This window comes from Acinonyx jubatus, chromosome B1 (assembly GCF_027475565.1).
Source record: "Acinonyx jubatus isolate Ajub_Pintada_27869175 chromosome B1, VMU_Ajub_asm_v1.0, whole genome shotgun sequence".
Classification (NCBI taxonomy): domain Eukaryota; kingdom Metazoa; phylum Chordata; class Mammalia; order Carnivora; family Felidae; genus Acinonyx; species Acinonyx jubatus.
The window spans coordinates 144,599,151-144,618,370 of NC_069382.1; the positions used below are offsets into that span (position 1 = coordinate 144,599,151).

Below are 19,220 nucleotides of genomic sequence, written 5' to 3' on the forward strand. Positions count from 1 at the left end.
TTGACTATATACATCATCCTGGATTCAAAAAATGGCATTTCATATTTCACTAACTTTATAAAACAGGAAGAACAACACAACTTTTTCAGTAAAACCATTTCATTGCTCTTAGTTGGACATATTTTTTTCTTTGAACCCCTGCATATTACTTCATTAATACTTGAATAGGTAATTCTGACAATCTCTTATTTTATATAATTCGGATGCTTATTTTATCATTCTGCCTGGAGTGATAAAAAGCCATCTGAGGTCAGGGACTCTAACTCACTCATCTTTGTATTCCTTGTAACACCCAAAGAGTAAAATAACAGGCACTTCATAATTATTTGAAGAGTTGAACAGAAGCACTTGACACTCATAAATGCATAAAGTTACTTTATTTTAAGTATACATTTAATTTTGAAAAATATAAATGCTAAAATATCTCATCTTCTTCATCTCTTAATTCCATAAAAGTCACAATAGAAAGCTTCATAAAACTGTAAAATACTATAATGTTATAGGAATTTTAGGTTTTATATTGGAAAAAAATTATTAGTAATATATTGAAATGTTTTCTGTTCTTTATCATTTGTTCCACCATGTTGATCTACTTCATTTAAAATAAAAAGATGCATCATTTCTCCAAAGTTAATAAAGACTTAAGAGAATAAAAATAAGAATATCTGAAAGTGCGTATTGATTCTGAAAAGTAAGGTGTACAGATATGTACCAGCCATGAAAATGGCTAAAAAAGAGGCAACTACTCACTCTTTTCACATTGTAGGACTGGGACAAAGTTAACTTCTGGCTCTAAAAGTTTCACTGGATGACTTTAGCCCTGAGTTGCAATTATCTGCCTGGGAAACAGAATTCAGGATTTTTGTATGTACCCATAGAGCACAAAGAAATGAGCTAAGAAATAGGTCATACCCAAATTTCTGGTCAAAACACAACTTGACTGGCTAGCATATATCCCAAAACTTTTTTTTTTTTTTAATTTCAGGCTGCAATGAAGCTCAATGAAATCATCATGTGAAAACTCCCAAGGCCCTTCAGCCAGTCAAATGCTATAAAATATCATTTGATTGTATTCAGCCACTTGGTGCCACTGGGCTTTATGCTCATGCTGTGAAGAGTAGATGTGAAATATCATGGAATAAATAAGAAAATCTCAAGTTCCTGCACCAAAATCACTAAGTGGTATGAAAAGATTTGAAGAAAGCTTTGTCCCATCCCTGAACAATGTCAACCTCTGTAATACAACTCAAATGGTTTTGTTTTGTTTTTAAAGGATAGTCAGCAGTCAATACATTTCAAGTACTTTAACACAGTTTAAAAAAAAAAAAAAGAACCAAAAACTCGGAAGACAATCGTTCTCTATATTATACAGCAATATATAGCTGATAAAAGATTTACTCTGTGTGTGTTGGTGCGTGTGCATAAAACATACACAAACTGACTTACTGATGGCAGATAATCACTTCTTCCCACCCTTCCCCCATTTCTTGAGGTGGGGGCTCATTAGAGAGGGTTTTGTTTTTGTTTTTGCACATCGTTAAGCCTCCGTCCCCCACCCCCTGACTCCACTGCTTGACTGGAAGAAGAGGCAGGATCACTACTGCCTGTGGCACAGAAAATAGTTAGGATTCCAAGTCCTTGTCTCACACAGAAGAAGAGTGATCTTTATCAAGGAAAACAGTGTCTCCAAGAGATTTTCTTTCAAATGCAAAATGAGAGGCCTTTATGCTCCTTTGATAAGGCCAACTCTTGGCCCAGTGATCTCTTCAACAGTAAGTTTGTACAACCACAGGACTTCTGCTTGACATCTTGGGAGTGTACACTTCATCTTGGACTCCTAACAACTCATGTCTCTGTATTCACATCGGGGAATGACACTGTGTGAAAAATTCACCTTTGTACTGTATTCTGTGTGTCCAGTTTACACAAACAAAACCACCGCCAAATCCGGCTGGTCCTCAGACAATGAGTAAATTCAGCTGAAATGCAGATGATCTGGTGGCTCTGTATGGACCTCAGGTTTTGTATGCTTGTTGGGTAACTACTTCTGTTCCTCTGAAACTAATGATTTTTAAAAAGTTTCCCTGGGCTCCAAAATATTGCAAGGGTGTGATATTAACTGTTACTTTTAGCAGACAGAAAGTACTATACTGCATTCACATCATGAATTTCAACCTTTTGCCACAGAATATGGATCATAAGTGGATGTGCAGATAGCTTTTAGATCTGCTCAAAGGCTGAAATATTGAGTTAAGTCGCTTCAGGAGTTCTTTGAAAGAGATGGAGAAAGGCACAGATCCTGAAATACTTGATTCATGATCAGAAAGATAAAGTATTATATCTAGGGCTTTTATGTAAGTGAATAAAGGTGTCTTTAATTTAACATGATCATAGGTTAGACTGAACTTATTATGCATGCTCTTAGACATTTTTTTTGATGCTTCCCTTGGTAAAGAAAAAGGAAAATCTTCTTATATAGTTTTATATTAGAGTAATGAAAAACCAGGTAGTATAATCATTTTAAGGATAGCTCTAAATACAAACGCGATGCCAAAATCTGGTGCGTAAGGTTTTAACAAATAACACGTAATCTGCTGCTTTCATTTTAATGAAAACAAATTGCAGGTCATTTATGTCTAATTTGTATAAAATTTAACGTTTTAAGATTAGCAGATACTATAAAAGTAACAGCTAATTCAGGGTAATAAGATTTTTATAATCAAAATTTTAAGAGGACAGAATTATAATTTAATTAACACAAGAATGAGTGGGAGTCACTATGTGCATATATTGAAACCAAATAAATGGCTTCATCCTGCTTCTGGTACTCCTCCAGCAACCTGTTTTAGTTAGGATATATCACAAATGTGGTTACATAAATCCAAAATTATGAATTCAGTTATGCAGACTCACAACACATAATGCAACCTATTAAAAAGATTACACTTAAATAACATGCTAAATTTGGTGACTAAAGACCCAATTTTCTTTTTTCTAATTTTCAGTATGGTACTTTGAAATGTATCCGTCCTAAAAAACATGTGTGAGCAATGTTAAAATGTGTGTGTGTGTATATATATACATATGTGTGTATATATATGTATATACACACATATGTATATATATACATACACATACATACACATATACACACACATACATACACATATATATACATACCTCAGCAGATCTGTCTGCATTCCCATAAACACTATAAATAGGTCAATGGTCTATTAATATTTCTATGAATTTTGTAGGATCCGTGATGGCATCTGGGCAATAAAATATATTTAGCCTTATTTGCATAATGGTAAATCTCTCAGACCTCTCATGGATTTTTCATATATAATGGGGTTTGGGTTTTATGAAAACTGACACAGGGGTCTGGATAACTGTCCATTGCCTACCTTCGCTCTGTCTTTTTCTAACTCTGCACATATGTGCACCAGCCACACACAGAGTATGTACACAAACACACAAATATTTCAAAATGAAAAAAATGTCCAAAATACTGCATAGGACATCGACATGGTAATACAATCAGCATCTATGTCTGGATATTACTATTATCAAAACATCAGTTATTCCCATTACATAGGAGCTTCTCCCTTCTTCCCCAATCTCTTCATAGAACAGTAAATTTCTCTTAAAGAAAGGGAAAAATGGATGCTTAGAAACATGGTGTTTTTAATCTGATCCAGCCCTCTGGCTTACCTTAGAGATTGTGTATCCGTGTGTGTGTGTGTGTGTGTGTGTGTGTGTGTGTGTGTGTGTGTGTGTAAAAATCACATTATATACAATACAATTTTTACAGAAAGCCTGGCAGCTACAAATAAGAGGTAGAACTACTCAAAACTATGTTTCCTGCTGCAGGAAAAAATTCATTTTCTTTACAGTAATTAAAAAAAAGTTTAAAAAATTGACAAAAAATAAGTTGCAGGTTAGGCCCCATAATTTAAACAACAAAATCTACGAAGAAAAATATTCTTCAATGTACTCAACAGATAAGTTCATTAAAGGGTTAAAAAAAGTTGCATAGGAAAAAGGGATATTCCAGCACTTGCTACAATGATGGCAACAGTTTCTCTACAGGGAGTTAAGTACCTTTAGTTTTTCTTCTTTTGATAACTCTAAGATTAGGGCTTACAAGCAAGAGCAAGTTCGCATTGCAGCACTTTTTCCAGTCCTGGAAAGCTCTAGAAGCAAGAAGGGACTCTGCCTGGAGGTCAAGGTTTATTCTACCAGGCAGACAGACAAGCCAGTAAGCACAGCTCCAAAGCTAGTTGTAAGTTCCTTCAATACGTTAAAAAGGTGTTACAAAATCCTTAATACTTTTGCCCTCTGCTTAATAAAGGAAAAGGACAGGGTCTGTGTGGTGTCTTCAGTGACAGAGGAATTTGGTTGTCAGAGGACACATCTGAAAGTGTGAAAAGAAAAGGGGATTCTTCAGATGTTTTTAAGGAACAGTGCAGTATGGTCTTGATTTTACCTATGCAAGAGAGAAGCAGAGTGAGCACTGTATTATTTGGCCAATGACCAAAACCCAAAACAAAACAAAAATTAAAAAATAAACAACCAGACAAAACCCCAGAACATTAACAACAAAAACTGTCAATTTTAAAGAAAGACAAACAGGTTACAATGTAGTTTCTGTTCCCTTGCTCCTCCAGAAATAATCATTGTCTTCAGGCTCAAGTTCTATCCTAATTTGAGGCACAACTTTTACTGGAGTTCTAGGAGGACTGGAGAAAAAAGAAAAGAAAGGAAATAGTAAGTAAATCAGATTTCCTTTATCATGTGTCAAATATACTTCTGCACTGTGCAGAAGCTGGATGGGTCTGTCCTTTGTTCTCTTTAAAATACTTATCTGCTCTTTCTGTATTAAACACAAACATTCTTAAATGGGAGGAAGGTACCAGAAGAGTCAAGAAATTCAAGTAAAAAATTTCTTAAAAATTTCATACCTAGGTTTCAAAAAAAACACACACACAAAAATCAAGAAGAAGGACGGCCATGCAGGTGATACCGTGAGAAATTAAAGGGACAAACAGACTTACATGAAGAAAATATTCATGAGTTTTGCTTTTCGGAAAATCAAGGAGGGTCTGAGGTCTCTGCAGCCGTGTTAAGATTAGGGAAGAAAACTACTGGAGAGCTGCCAGCAGTTACCCTTCAAACAGAGATGATGCGGAAGCAATAAAAGCGAATGTGAGTCCTGGGCTTTACCTTAATGACAATGAAAGTTCCATTACTTCGCAGTATAGTAGGCCTCGTAGAACACTTTCTACATAAAAGCTGGGGAGAGGTTCGGGGATTGGGTAAGTGATTTCAGATAACTTGTAGACAGGACAGGAAACAAGGTATTCTGCCAATAATCCACCATGGGCTACATTTCTGAGGGGCAATCATCCCATAGAACAATGTAAAATACCGAGTTGTCCTTTACCTTGGCATACCGAGTGACTGAAGGAAAGGAATTTTATCAGCATGATGTGTGGCGTTCAAGGAATGTTGGTGATCTTTCTCCTGGAAAAAAAAAAAATTCTTTAAATCATAAACAGCAGACTTAGGGAACATATAAAATTTGAGTAAAAATAAAAATTGTCATAAAAATTGATGCATTACAATGGGAAAGAGAAAGGCATACTTAGACAATTTCAATAGACACCGTATTGACCTAAGAATCTAACTAATGTGATGAAGATAAAAATCTGTTAGCTTCATTTCCTCTGGGTGAATACAATGGGATGGACCGCTGTTCTTTTTCGGTGAGGGGGTAGGAGGCCAAACATTTGTAGAGGATCTACTTAATGTCTTAAGTTTTGCCCTTGGATTTCCTTTCTTCTTCGGCACCCAGTTTTGCCCTGCTGTTATTCATGGGGGGAGAAGAAGATTTTGAGGAACTTAATTTTCCTGCACCTCTACTAACAATTTCGTTCTTTCATGAATTATAAAAGACTAATATGGCATTCGAAAAGATTTCAGTTAGAATGATCAGAGATATTTTGCTTAAGTAAATTTCTAATTCATATCAATTCTTCCAGGCACCTTTCTAATGGATTTCTGAGAGAATGAATTACAGCTACCACTAAAAGAACCATTTTGCCATACAACTTTCTTCATGAGCCTCCAATTCTAGCTGGTGGTGGTTTTTATTTATTTTTTTGCAGCAGCCTTTAAACTGTACTTAGAAGGGCTATCCTAGGTCATGATGCCAACAGAAGACATGCGTGCCGTGTCCCTTACACAGTTTTGTTTTGCTATGAATGCATTAATAAAATGAAAAATGAAGCCAGAATATAGTTTGAGAAGCTTGAATTGAAAAAAGAAATATTAACTAAATCCTGCTAATGGGACTGAGAAGAAATTAGCCTCAGTTACATGTCATGGGTTACAGACTGGGCATCAGAGCTGAGACTGCTTTAACTGTTCTTTAAACCCAGTGTGGCAGCCAGCCTCCAAGATGGCCTCCCAGCCTTCCTGGTGCCTCCTGGCATTCATGTCCTTGTGTCATTCCTTTCCATGTTGTACCAGGGTTGGTTGGCGTGTGACCCTTAGAACATGGCAGAAGTGATGGCATGTCACTTCTGAGATTCAGTTATAAAAGACTGCAGCTTCTGCCTTGGTTTCTCTCTCTGTTCTCACTGGGCTTGGGGGAACCTATATTACGGGGAGATGCCCATGGTCCAGGGAACTGAAACCTCCTGCCAATGGCCTTGTGCATGAACGTGGAAGCAGATCCCAGTTCCCATTGTCTTCAAGCTTAGCCCCCGCCAAAGGCTTGTCTGCTGTCTCACGAGTCGCTAGAGCCAGAACCACCTAAATCAGCTGTTCCTAAATTCCTGAACATCCGGAACTATAGAAGAAAATATATATTTGTTGTTTTAAGCTGCTGAATGTTTTGGTAATTTGTTACACAGTGACAGGAAACTAATATGCCCAATTTTCATAAACAGTCATTCATTTCACACTTTTCTTGGCAACCTCTTCCTGAAGTGGAAGTGGCATTGTCAAACAGAAGTCAAAGTGTCTCAACTGTCTTTTTTCTCATAACAGATCAGTAAACTTTGAAGTACATCTGGATCTGAAAGAATACATTTTCTTCAAATGAGAACCCAAAGGGAAAGTAGTTTGGAAGCAACTGCTACTTGATATTGGAAAAGCTTGAGCTATTCACTAGTGTTACTTTGGAGGTTTTCCCCTTTCTTCAAGTGGCCTGTTAACTCAATTACAAAAGAAAAGATGGTATGTCAGAAACCGTTCCACCTTAGTCACCAGGCTATTACCCCTGAAAAACCAGTCCACTTAAAAAGGTGTTTTTAAAATAGCAGGAAAGGAATAAAGAAATTAGGAAGAAAATGTACTATATCTTGTAAGTAATACCTAAAAAGTTTTGTTAATATTTTATGATTGCTAATTTAATTGAAAATAACAATTACTCCAAATTCTCAATACGGACAACTGATTTACTGATCATTTAGAGACCTATGATGCAATTTCTCTCTTGAGCTCATTTGGTCATTGGCTAAATAAAGCCTAAGGAAGACAAAACGGTAATAGACAGTAATGTACTACTATAAGCTGCAATTCTAAATACCAGCAGAAAAAAAAGAAAAATCAATTAAAAACATGGTTACAAGTTTAGCAATTGAAAGAAACTGGTGGGAATTTGGGTCAGAGAAAAGACTACCAAACAAAAACTTAGAAGGTTATGGATAAAAGAAAGAAGAGTGAAGCTCCAGGATGTAAAAAATGGAGTTTTATAATAATGAAGTATAAATCTTCAAATAGAGAAACAGGAAGAAAATAGAGGGGAAATTAAATGATAATTCTAAAGATTTTTCTCTGCAAGTACAAATCATATTTGAGCAGTCATGAAAGAGGTTAGTTCTACTCACTGTCGGAAGGTTTGCTATCTCTTAGGAAAGGTTGCTGTTCCATGATGTCCATTGGTATTTTAATACTTGGAACTTTTTCTGAGTATGGGCAGTCAGACTGTGAAAGAAATTTGTAACAGTGTTTAGAAAGTTTTTACAATACAGCCCTTCTTTACCTCCCAGTACTGATCAAATCTATCATAATATCATTCACATTGTCTAAGGAGAAAATACTTTGATATAATCATTTTTACTTGCTAACTTTTCAAATTCTACACAGTCTTTCTCACATTTGTTTTCCTCTCTTCTGAGTCAATGGAGTTAATTAAAACTAGAACCACACCAAATAGATATCACTACAAATGAAAACAAGTGTAAAGCTTACATAAACTGGATTCCCAATCATCAAATATCTATGGGTTTGTTACATGTATAAGGAAAATAATCTCAATATGAAACATTAAATCTAGCATAGGAAACTTCCTGGACTATAACATGGGCTTACAATTCTTGTTTCATTTATGCTTTCTGATTCCATGTTCAAGAAAATGAGGACTCATCTTTCTTTCCAAGACAGGTAGAAGACTAACATTCATGATCAAGGAGCCCTGTATGTACAGTTGAAAATAAACCCCTCCCTCTTACTCTAATACTCTAGCAAAACTATTTTATAGTTAAAGTTTCATTTCAATTTGCTCGTACCAAATACATTTGAAAGCTTAGCAAAACATGAGAAAATAAAAATCAAAAGGAAGGTACTAGGGAGCTATTCATGGGGCTGTTTAAGAAAACAGGTCACCATGGGACACCTGGGTGGTTCAGTCAGTTAAGTGTCCGACTTTGGCTCAGGCCATGATCTCTTGGTTTGTGGGTCTGAGCCCCATGTCAGGCTCTGTGCTGACAGCTCAGGGCCTGGAGCCTGCTTTGATTCTGTGTCTCCCTCTCTCTGTCCCTCCCCCACTTGAGCTCTGTCTCTCAAAAATGAATAAATGTTAAAAAAACAACAACAGGTCACCTAAGCCAAAACTATAACAGATTTTCACAGGATTACCACCTTACGTTTTTTAAAGAAATCATTATATTGAATCCAAATCTATGTTTAGACTGAAAAGATAAAATCCATCCCTTAACTGAAACTACCAGAGATGGCCTTTAGCAGAAAGATGGGGGGAGGGGGGTAAGAACTAGAAATCAAAGAAAATAAAGAAAAAATAAACCTTAACATACAGACTACTACATACATTGAAAATTCCTTTAAGGTGAATCTAAAGATGGTAATAAGCCACCATATGATTTTAAGGGACTAAGATATTGCATTTAAATTGACCAAAAAAAAAAAAAATGAAGACGTCACATGCATGTACCTTTATGTGAATGTCAAGAAGGACAAGTTTTAATCACAGTATTTCAAACATTTCCCCAAATAATAGCATTTATGGATGAATAGGTTGGAAGCCAACCCTTAATCATAGCCTACAGGAAGGTCCAAAAATGACTGAGTGGCTCAAAATATTGGCAAGCCATAATTTTTCACTACTTCTGGTCACAAATGTGCTGTAACCCCCATGCCCCTCTGTGGCTCTCTATATCCACGGATCCTAGCATCCATGATTACCAGGTGGACACTAGGAGAGTCACCTTCCAGATAAAAGAGCCCCCAAATAATAAGCTCAACACACAGAACTTATTACACACATGTACTCAAATTGCCTGGTTGAGTTCACTAAGACAAATACACAAGCTTGTTGTTTTTTGGTGGGGGTTGGGGCAAGAAGAAAAAGAGGAAAAGAAAAGAAACAAGTAGCACACATTATCTTCAAGAAATCTGTTGGAAATACAGAGCTGGAAACAGTAAATATCATTAATAAAAGAATAGCATTGTTTAAATAAAATATGATCTGTTGAAAATTGAATCAAAGAATTAGAAGAACTTCTCAGGAGCTCATTTGATACAACTTTTGAACTAGAGAGCATAAATTTAAAACATCGCCAAAAGTTGACAGTTTATTATTTTTTTTCTTAAAAACTATTAGAGATGAGGATTCTACAATATTATTTTCTATATTAGTTATATGTAATAAATTTTAAGTTTGGTGTCCATGTATATAAACTGGCATACTTGTTTTGAAAATTCAAGATGAATTATGACTTTAATTATGTCAGTATTTCAAGTGTTCCCTTTTTTGTCTTGAGTGGCCTAGAAATTAATTTCAAATTTTGATTTCTATTGAATGTGTAAACATTTTTTAACCATTCTTTTTAACACTGCACCCTAATCTGTACTGCAATTTAAACACATTCCCTTTTTCTGTCATCACTGGAAACAGAAAATCTATACACCTGTTCTCACTGAAGATGGATGATGACAGTCACAAAACTTCCCTCGGACTCTTTTTCTCTTTAGCTAAATGTGCCTCACATATTTAGACTTTTTTTTATTGGATCAGTTTATCTGAAATCCAATTGTGTCTGTTGCCTTCCTTCACTGTACTATTTCTAAATTCTCCACAAAAAATACAACCAGACAGCCTGACCAGCTGGAAATAACCAGACAGCCCTGGATCGGAGTTTTGGCTTTGCCACTATGGCTGTGTATACTCAGAAAAATGACTTAACATTTCTCAGTCTAAATTTTCTCCTGTAAAATAGGAACAAAAACATACACTATAAGGAGCTGTTATGGAAAGTAAGGACAAGTATGTATGGTCAATCAAAATGATCAAGTACAGAGTAGACAGCAAAACTTAACTATACTCCCACTTTAGAATACTTTACCAGGGATCCAACTAGAATGCGGATACTGTACTGTGTAAAATCCAGAAAAAATCTTCACATAGAAAGTGTCATTTTGGCAGTCCTTTATCCCAGGCTACTGGGACAACCTGTGTGTGTGTGTGTGTGTGTGTGTGTGTGTGTGTGTGTGTGTGTGTGAAAATCCCAGCTTTTCTCCTAGCACTGATTACAGACCCCTACTGCAGCACCCATGAAACGGTCTCCTAAACTAAAGATGAAAAAATGGGCAATAGTTTTATTTCTCTAACCTTAATCACCCAATTGCAGGAGGATCATTTGGACTACAAAACTGACAACTACAATTCTGTAAAACGACCCTAGGCTCCAAGACCCTTTCCTTTTCCTTGAAGGGTCACAGAGAAATAATCTTCAAGTCCAGTGTGAGGGTAAGTACAACAGCAGAGGACTTTGGTTGAGTGCCTACTCAAATGGATACATAGATCACAGGAGGTGAAGTCACAGGTATTTGTCTACATCAGGCTTAAAATTACATAAAACTGAGTTATTATCTCAAAGATAAACCCTGGATTATCAATAGTAAAGCAAATACATTTTACAGCATTATGAAGCAAATTTTCTTTTTATCTGTGAAATGGGAGATTGGAGTTCTTTAGATGTGGTTTTTTTTTTTTTTTTTTTGGTGGTGGGAGGAGTCATTTTATTGCTATCAGTATATTAATGGCTATAGAAGGACTTCAGAAAATATAAAAAAAAACTAAAGAAAGAAAATAAAGGGCAAAGGAAGACTGGCATGTAACACAGCCAGGTAAATTCTCTGAATTCATCTCACATAAAGTATAATATATATATGACATCCATAAATGTCTCACATTTATTTGTTTAGCTTTACTTTGGAATTTTGGAAAGCCTTACATCATCATTGTCACTATCCAGACTTCCTTTCTTCTTTTTCTTTTTCTTCTCATCTTCCTTCTTTTTCTTGTCCTTTTCTGGAATGACATCATCGAGGAAGCTGAGGTCATGTTGGGAGAAGAGGTAGTCCATGCCTTTTCTGACAGCTACAAGTGCCAAGATCTACAAGGACAAATATAGAAAGTAGGAAAGAAACAAGGTCAGATAAAATCATAGTGAATATTGACACTACTCTATCAAAGGCAGTGGAAACTTATAGAAGGTGAGAACATGGCAGAACTCATCTTGCTTATATGGATTTATATTAAGTGGACCATAAACATCTTCTTTATGGGGAAGTTGGATCATAAAAGTACTAAGTCAAACTCACTTTGTTCACTGAAATGTATGATCACATTCACTTAGAATTTCAACACGAAAGGATTATTTTTTAAACCATTTTCTTCCATGTCAGATTTTTAATAAATGGCTGAGAGTTTAAAGGGAAAAAACAGCCTGCATATGATTTCTAATTATTCAAAATTAAAACATTATACAGGTTTTTGAAAATCAAGAAAATTTGTATGACATACAGTACACTAAAACATCTTCAAGGTACTAATAATGAGACAGCATTTGAGTACGCACAGACCACTTAATCTACTGGGTGACTTCAATCACTACCATGACCTGAAAACTTACTGTGTGACAGATGTCGTGCTAAACTCTTAGGCGGTATTTTTCTCATTTATTCCCACCACAAACTCAAAAAGTAGATATTATGATCTCTATCTTACAAGTGAGGAAACTGAGGCTTAGAGACATCCAAAATCACAGAGCCAGAAAACAAAATACAAAGGGCCCCCAGCTGTCTACCTCTAAAATCGGTATTCTTAAAAAAAATACGTACCTTTGATTCTATGAGTTGCCCTTGAAGAGTAACTTGTAAAAGTACATTAAAGATGCCTTTGCTCAAGAATAAAATTAGTATGTACTAGGATATAGGAGTCATGACTGTCTCAAATTAAACATTTGGGTTTATGCACATCATGCTCTCTATATGTCCATTTTTCATCTCCAGGAGAAATTAACAACATCTACCCTACTGATAGTATACTATTGCTTTGTAATCAAACAAAACCTCTGGAAAAGTAAAAAATACTTTATACAGATAACACATTTATTATTATTATTTACAGCATCAGTATTAAGTGATTTACTGGATACATTTCAAATTTATGCAGACCTTACTTTATTTTTCCTGCCTGTAGCAAAACTAATAGGTAGACTATACCAATGGGCAAATGGGAGTCATTTCTCACACTCATTGTGTTTTCCAGTAAGTTAACAGAGTTTAAGGGGAAAAAAGGGATATAAGTGAAAAAAAAATATGGCAAACATCACTAGTATTTTATATAATTTTTTTTTCCTCCTTCCTTTTTGTTTTCCCTTGGAGAAAAAAAAATTTACAAACAACAAACACATGTAAGATAAATTAGGGGCACCAGGGTGGCTCAGTTGGTTAAGTGTCCAACTCTTGATTTTGGCTCAGGTCATGATCTCACAGTTTGTGGGATCAAGCCATCAGGCTGTGCACTGACAGTGTGGAGCCTGCTTGGGATTCTTTCTCTCCCTCTCTCTCTGCCTCTCCCATGCACGCGCTCTCGCTCTCTCTCTCTCTCTCAAAATAAATAAATAATACTAAAAAAAGGATAAAATAATAATCTTGGGTAAGAGTAAGAGGACTTTTATAAAAAATAAAATATGGTCTGTGTATGAAAATTCTGTAGGAGAGACAAAGCAGACTGAGAAGCTGGCTTGGTGACTTGTTTCAAGTGTACACACGTACATTTTCTTGCAAGAAATGGAAAGTTATGGTAAAGTATAAAATTTAGTGATAAAGCCAAAAATAGACCTAGCATTTCCTTTTTTACTTCTTTCACTTGTACTTCTAAGTGCAATGTTAGTTATGTTACCTTGCTTCTCATCATCTGAGAGCCCAGACTTACCCTTAAACTTAGCATGATGCAAACCAGCAAGCAGTTCAAAAACTGCACTTCTCACTCCATTTCTTCTAAGTCACTGGATGACCTGTCAGAAGCCGCCAAACTTGCTTTCTTATTATTTGGACTGAAATGCGTTATGCTTTGTTATTTAGACTGGTTCTATTATACAATATTTTAAAGATAACTAATGTGTACTGATGTCTACCTAATGTCAGGCACTGTGCTCTATACTTGATATTTATTAGTGATGCTCAGAGTAACAATAGTAATGCCTTGCCCATTTTACGAACAAGTTAATGGCAGCTCATGAAGGCTCCCTGATCAGCAGAAACCAGTACTGGGATTTGAACTCAGCTGAGTCTGACACTAAAGTCCAGTGTAGATGACCACAGACATAGGAACCTTAAATTACAACTGATCAATTCAAAGTTATTTGGTCAAAGCTGGAAAAGAGTAGAACCACACAGAGAAGACATATATGTCTTCTTCATTACAATAACAAATGATATTGGTATGACTTGATGGGTAGGCTCAAGGAAAGGAATCCCTACCATGACTGGGAAAATGATAGCAGCCACAGTGGACTTGAGGATCCAGAGCAGGGCTAGACATAACACCTGCAGGAAAGTGAACAGGTGGACTCTGCGCAGGGGGACATGGCGCAGGTAGATAAAGTCTGGCTGGTGCTTCAGGGGCATCAGAAGCAGCTTCAGACGATCCATGAACTGGGGAAGGAAGAAGAGAGTACAACTGTATTACTTCAAGAGCTGATATGCAAACTCATTTCCACAATGCCTAACTAATGATTAGTGATTTATATACTCTAGTTTAGGCAAGCAGTATCCCTTCCAGAGGACATTGGTCAGGGAGTGCAGAAATTTAGTCCAGCACAGTGAGACATAAGAGGAGTCTTCCGATTCCTATTACTTTGCAGGAATGTGATGTAGATATATGAGATAAAGTGGCTACCAAAGAATAAAGTCACAAAGCCAAATATAAATTCTAGATGCTCATCTCTTCCTTTCTATTTTTACTATCTGAGTCTTGGGAGAGAGGATCTTGTGACTAATTTCGTCATGATGTGCTGAAGGAAGACATGTAAGTCATGTATCTTACTCTGCCTCAGTCACCTTACCTGAAAGAAGAGAGGATGCTACTATGCATCTTATGCATTTAAGGGATGTTTCAAGGATAGAAAGGAAGCATCCAACTTGAAAATGGGAATGCATTGGTATTTTTGTAAATTCCATACTATTTACGGCATAACTTAACTAATAACATGCAGCAATTCATTACCATTTCTTTTCAAAGAAAAGCCATAGGACTTTTATAGTGAGTTTCAGAGTATCAACAACCAGATATCTGAACCTAGGGGAGACTATCACAGTGCTGTGCAGAAACAGGTACTAAACTGACCACCGAGCATCTCTGTGCCAGGTACTGTGCCTCAAAGCTTAACTGCTGAGTTTACGTTGATGATGATAAGAATGATATTTCAGTACCTACCATAGGATCTTTCAAATAAAAGATATTCAGTAAATAGCTGCTGAATTGAATTATGATGTAATAAAACTCTGAAACAGTATTTCTGCTTTCTTTCTGGAGGAAAGGGAGAAGTGTACAAGTAAAGAAGACTGTTATGGACAAGCTGCTCAGAAGCTATTTGCTATGTGACAAACTTTCTTTCTCCATCCAGGCCTACTTTTCATTGGAGGGGGCCTTGCTGTTTATAAAGATTGTGTTACAAAATTTCTTGCTAAATCAAATCTTGCCAAAAGGTCTGAAAGAGGGAGAATAGGGAGAAAAGTGAAGAGAAAAGGCAATAGGGGCAATAGCACTGCTGAATTTAAGAAATCCACTAGCTGTCCCTTTAGCAAAGGTTTTTTCCCCATCACTATGAAATTCTTGATTTTTTTTGCCTTCTGTTTAATTTAATAAACATGTAATGAGCTCCAATCATCAGTTAAAGACATAAAGTCTAACTTCTGATCTAGACTGACTTATTAAGGCAAAAACAAAAACAAGAAAGAAAGAAAGAAAGAAAGAAAGAAAGAAAGAAAGAAAGAAAGAAAGAAAGAAAGAAGGAAGGAAGGAAGGAAGAAAAAAGAACTATTAGTTTGGGGGCCATTACTAGTTTTATATTTTTCCACTGAGGGAAAAAAAGAACATTTTTACAATGCCAGGTAAAAATAAAGTATTTTTTATATATCTGTACTTGTCCAAAGTTTCACAGGCACAAGTAAACCCCCATTCACATTCATCTAGTCCAATCTATGAAGAACCACCTTGTATTTTGTGACAAATATCCTAATGGGACCTAAAGAAGGGAAAATAAAATAGCCTTGTCTGCTTTTGGGGGTCTGGCCACCTGCCCAGCTCTATCTGACTCTAAAACCAAATTAATCTAAATTCAATAAATGAAAGCAAGGACTACTATGAGGGGGTTTAAATGAATTCTTATGATGTTCACAGAACATGCCGTCTTTTCCCATTAAAACATTAGTAAGTGCTAAATAAGGCTACAATTAACAAGGTGCCAGAAAACAGCAGAAGTACTTCCAGTTTCCTGGTGCCAATTAAATTAAACCTCAATTGAAAGACAAAGTCCCTTACAAAGTTCTTCCTAATGATTTTTTTTTTTTAAAGGGGGCCAGTTTTACCCAAATTGTGGATAGCTGAAGTTTTGGACAAAAGTAGCACTAAACCACATTGACTTTATTCTTTTATTGGTTCAAAACTTTTGATCACTGATCACAGCCATATGAAAAGTAAATCAAATAACAGCCTGTTCTTAGAATAGTTTAAAGGCGAAGAGATAAATAGGATCTTGAAGAGCACACTGGAAGGGTTAGATTTCTTTCTGGAGATGAAGGCAGGAGAAGAGGAAGGACAGAAGGGAGGGAGGAAGGTGATCCTAGGTCCTCTCTCACTTTCCTAGTGAAATGACCTTTAACAGCTTATTTCAAGAATGGGTATGTATGATAACATTTGTTAACACAAATTAATTTTGTTAATTAACTCAAATAAAAAGCAGGTGTTTGGCAGAGAAAGTAGCAAACAAATGCATTTTCTTTCTTTAACATGCAGTGTTATATTATTTTTGGTGTACAGTATAACGATTCAACAATTCTGTACATTACTCCATGCTCATCATGATAAGTGTACTGGTAATTCCCTTTCTCGAATTTACCCATCCCCCGACCTACCTCCCCTCTGGCAACCACCAGTTTGTTTTCTGTAAATATATGCATTTAAAAAACTCAGCAGTTAATGAGTAGCACTTTTCCTCAAAGATCTGTTACTGGACTACTATTACTACTGGAAAAAATACAACTATACTTAGATTGCTATAGAAAAGTTACCTGTACACCATTAAGGGATGCTACCCCCATATACAGGAACACGCCATACAGTACAGGCATGGGAATAAACTAGAAAGAAAAAAAAAAAGTCAGAGAGAGGTTAAAAACAACAATAATAAAAACAATAATGAAGAAGTATAGTTTAAATAAAAGCCAAATCTGAAACTAAAAGATAGGACATAATAATACTCATCATGATAAACTTCTAAACTCTGTGCTAGAAATAAATGGAGGGAGACTTTCAACTTTCATTTGATCCTGTTTGCATTTTTTTAAACAATGAGCATGCATGACCTCAAAAAATAAGTTTTTAATGGGAAAAAAAAAGTTTGTTTTCCTTTCCCCTTAAAAGGAAAGATTATGTAAACCAGATGTTTGCATGGACTGTGAGGTAGAAAGAGAAGCAGACGGTTGCTTAGCTCCTGAGACCAAGTTCCTTTCCAACAGCCTGTTGATTTTTTCCTTAATAATTTTTGCCAAATGATCTATTGGCTTGGTGTGTAAATGCCGCTCTCAATGAACCAAACATGAAGTGGCTGTCCCCTTTCTTTCTCTAAGGAATATTAAGAGGACTAAATAATGAGAACACTGCTTAAAAGGAGCATTGAGCATACAGAAGCAACTCATTACACACATGTAGTAATACACATCTTTAAAAAGTGAATTAATAATTTTAATGCATTAATTAGCAAGAGTCTTTTGTACTAATACAAAGTGTTTTAACAATGGGAAGTTGCAAAGCCATCTTCCCTGAGTTTTATCTATTCCTAGACCTTTGAAATGTCCTGAGTACTGTGGAAACAAGGATGATTCTGTTTCTGGGAAGTCTTCTATTTAAACAACAAAAGGTTCTCAAGCTTGGATTCTGAAAAGAAGTGCAAGTAATTTCAGTTTTCAAAAACCACAATCAATTAAGTCCCATCTTACCAATTCTACATAAAGGAGGCTATTGTAGCCAGAAAACAGTATGACTTCAGAGTAATTTTTAAAGAACTATTACATGTATTAAATGAAGCACAATTTCTACCAGCCTCTCCTTGTAATTACCTAAAACAGTTCTGTATCTGGGGCACCTGGGTGGCTTAGTCAGTTAAGCAGCTCTTGATAGGTCATGATCTCAGGGTCCTGAGACAGACCCTGTGTCGGGTTCCACGCTGAGCAAGAAGATTCTCTGCCCCTCCCCCCATGTATATGCACTGTCTCTTTCTTAAAATAAGTAAACATTAAATAAACAAACAAACAAATAAACAAATAAATAAAATGAAACAGTTTTGTAGTTTTGACCCCTACTGGGGAATTAGTATACTCAAAATATGTCATGACTATCTCCAATTGTTATTGGCTAGCTATAGGAATTACTAAATTTATATGTAATACATATATTTATTTACACAGAATATCACATGATTCTTCTAGAAAAAAACTAATAATTGTAACATAGCTAATCTGATCTTGATCTCAGAAAAAAATGACACTGAATGCTGAAGGGGTGGGAGGGGCGGCCGGAGTGGCAGGGAAGCCACGTGTGCTGTAATACCTAACAGTCACCACAAAGAGGTGAGCACGTCACATTCAAGCACTTGAGGTCTGCCATGTGCCTTGTTTGCTTTAGAATGTGCACATTTCCATTCCTCTGTACGAACTGACCAAAAAATAACTAACAAAGAAACCATTTCATAGCTTTCACTCATTTTTAAACTTTTTAAAATGTCTTTTGCAGGCAAGGGCACTCCCATTTTCCTTTAATATATGATGATCCCTTTCCTGTTATCTCATTTCTAATACCTTGGGAAGGAAAGGTAGAAGGGGAAAAGAGAAGTATAGTTCTTTTACAGTTGGGCAACTAGTTAGAAATCCTATAGTAGTTACTTTTTAATCTGGGTGAAGTGTTTTTTCTGGCTTGAAAGAAAGTAATCACAAAGGTGATATTGAGCCTTATCTCCACCCCTCCCCTAAGTTTAGCCAAATATTTTCTCTATTACAGTTCTAGCACCAGAGTGGTGGAAAGTTGTGCTATGGTGTTGGGGTCCATTCTCTCTGAATTTATGATAGATTTCACCAAATCTACCATAAAATAAAATCAGAAGGTACCATTAACTCAGAATGGGGTATGGGTAGGGTAACAGCCTTACATATGATGATGGGTTTTTTTTTGTTCCCCCCCCCCCCAAAGAAACAGACTCTCCCTCTCTCTCTTTCTTTTCAGAGAGCGAAAGAGTGAACAAGTTGAGGAGAGGGGCAGAGGGAGAGAAGGAATCTCAAGAAGGCTCCATGCTGATGTGGGCCTCAATCCCACAACTCTGGGATCATGACCTGAGCTGAAATCAAGA

The 19,220-nt window shown here is 36.2% G+C and overlaps 1 protein-coding gene across 4 annotated transcripts in view; it reads right to left on the reverse strand.

Moving 5' to 3' along the window:
• Window positions 1-362: 362 nt before the first annotated feature.
• SLC4A4 (solute carrier family 4 member 4) overlaps window positions 363-19,220 on the reverse strand; it is a 353,101-nt gene continuing 334,243 nt past the window's right edge. For all 4 annotated transcript variants that reach the window (XM_027058126.2, XM_027058106.2, XM_027058136.2 and 1 more), the window contains 6 exons: window positions 16,891-16,959; window positions 14,080-14,253; window positions 11,544-11,705; window positions 7,899-7,995; window positions 5,447-5,526; window positions 363-4,742 (listed from right to left, as the gene is read on the reverse strand). In XM_027058126.2, the coding sequence (XP_026913927.1) occupies window positions 5,483-5,526; window positions 7,899-7,995; window positions 11,544-11,705; window positions 14,080-14,253; window positions 16,891-16,959 (546 nt within the window). In that variant the 3' untranslated portion in view covers window positions 363-4,742; window positions 5,447-5,482. The remainder of the gene's footprint in view (window positions 4,743-5,446; window positions 5,527-7,898; window positions 7,996-11,543; window positions 11,706-14,079; window positions 14,254-16,890; window positions 16,960-19,220) is intronic.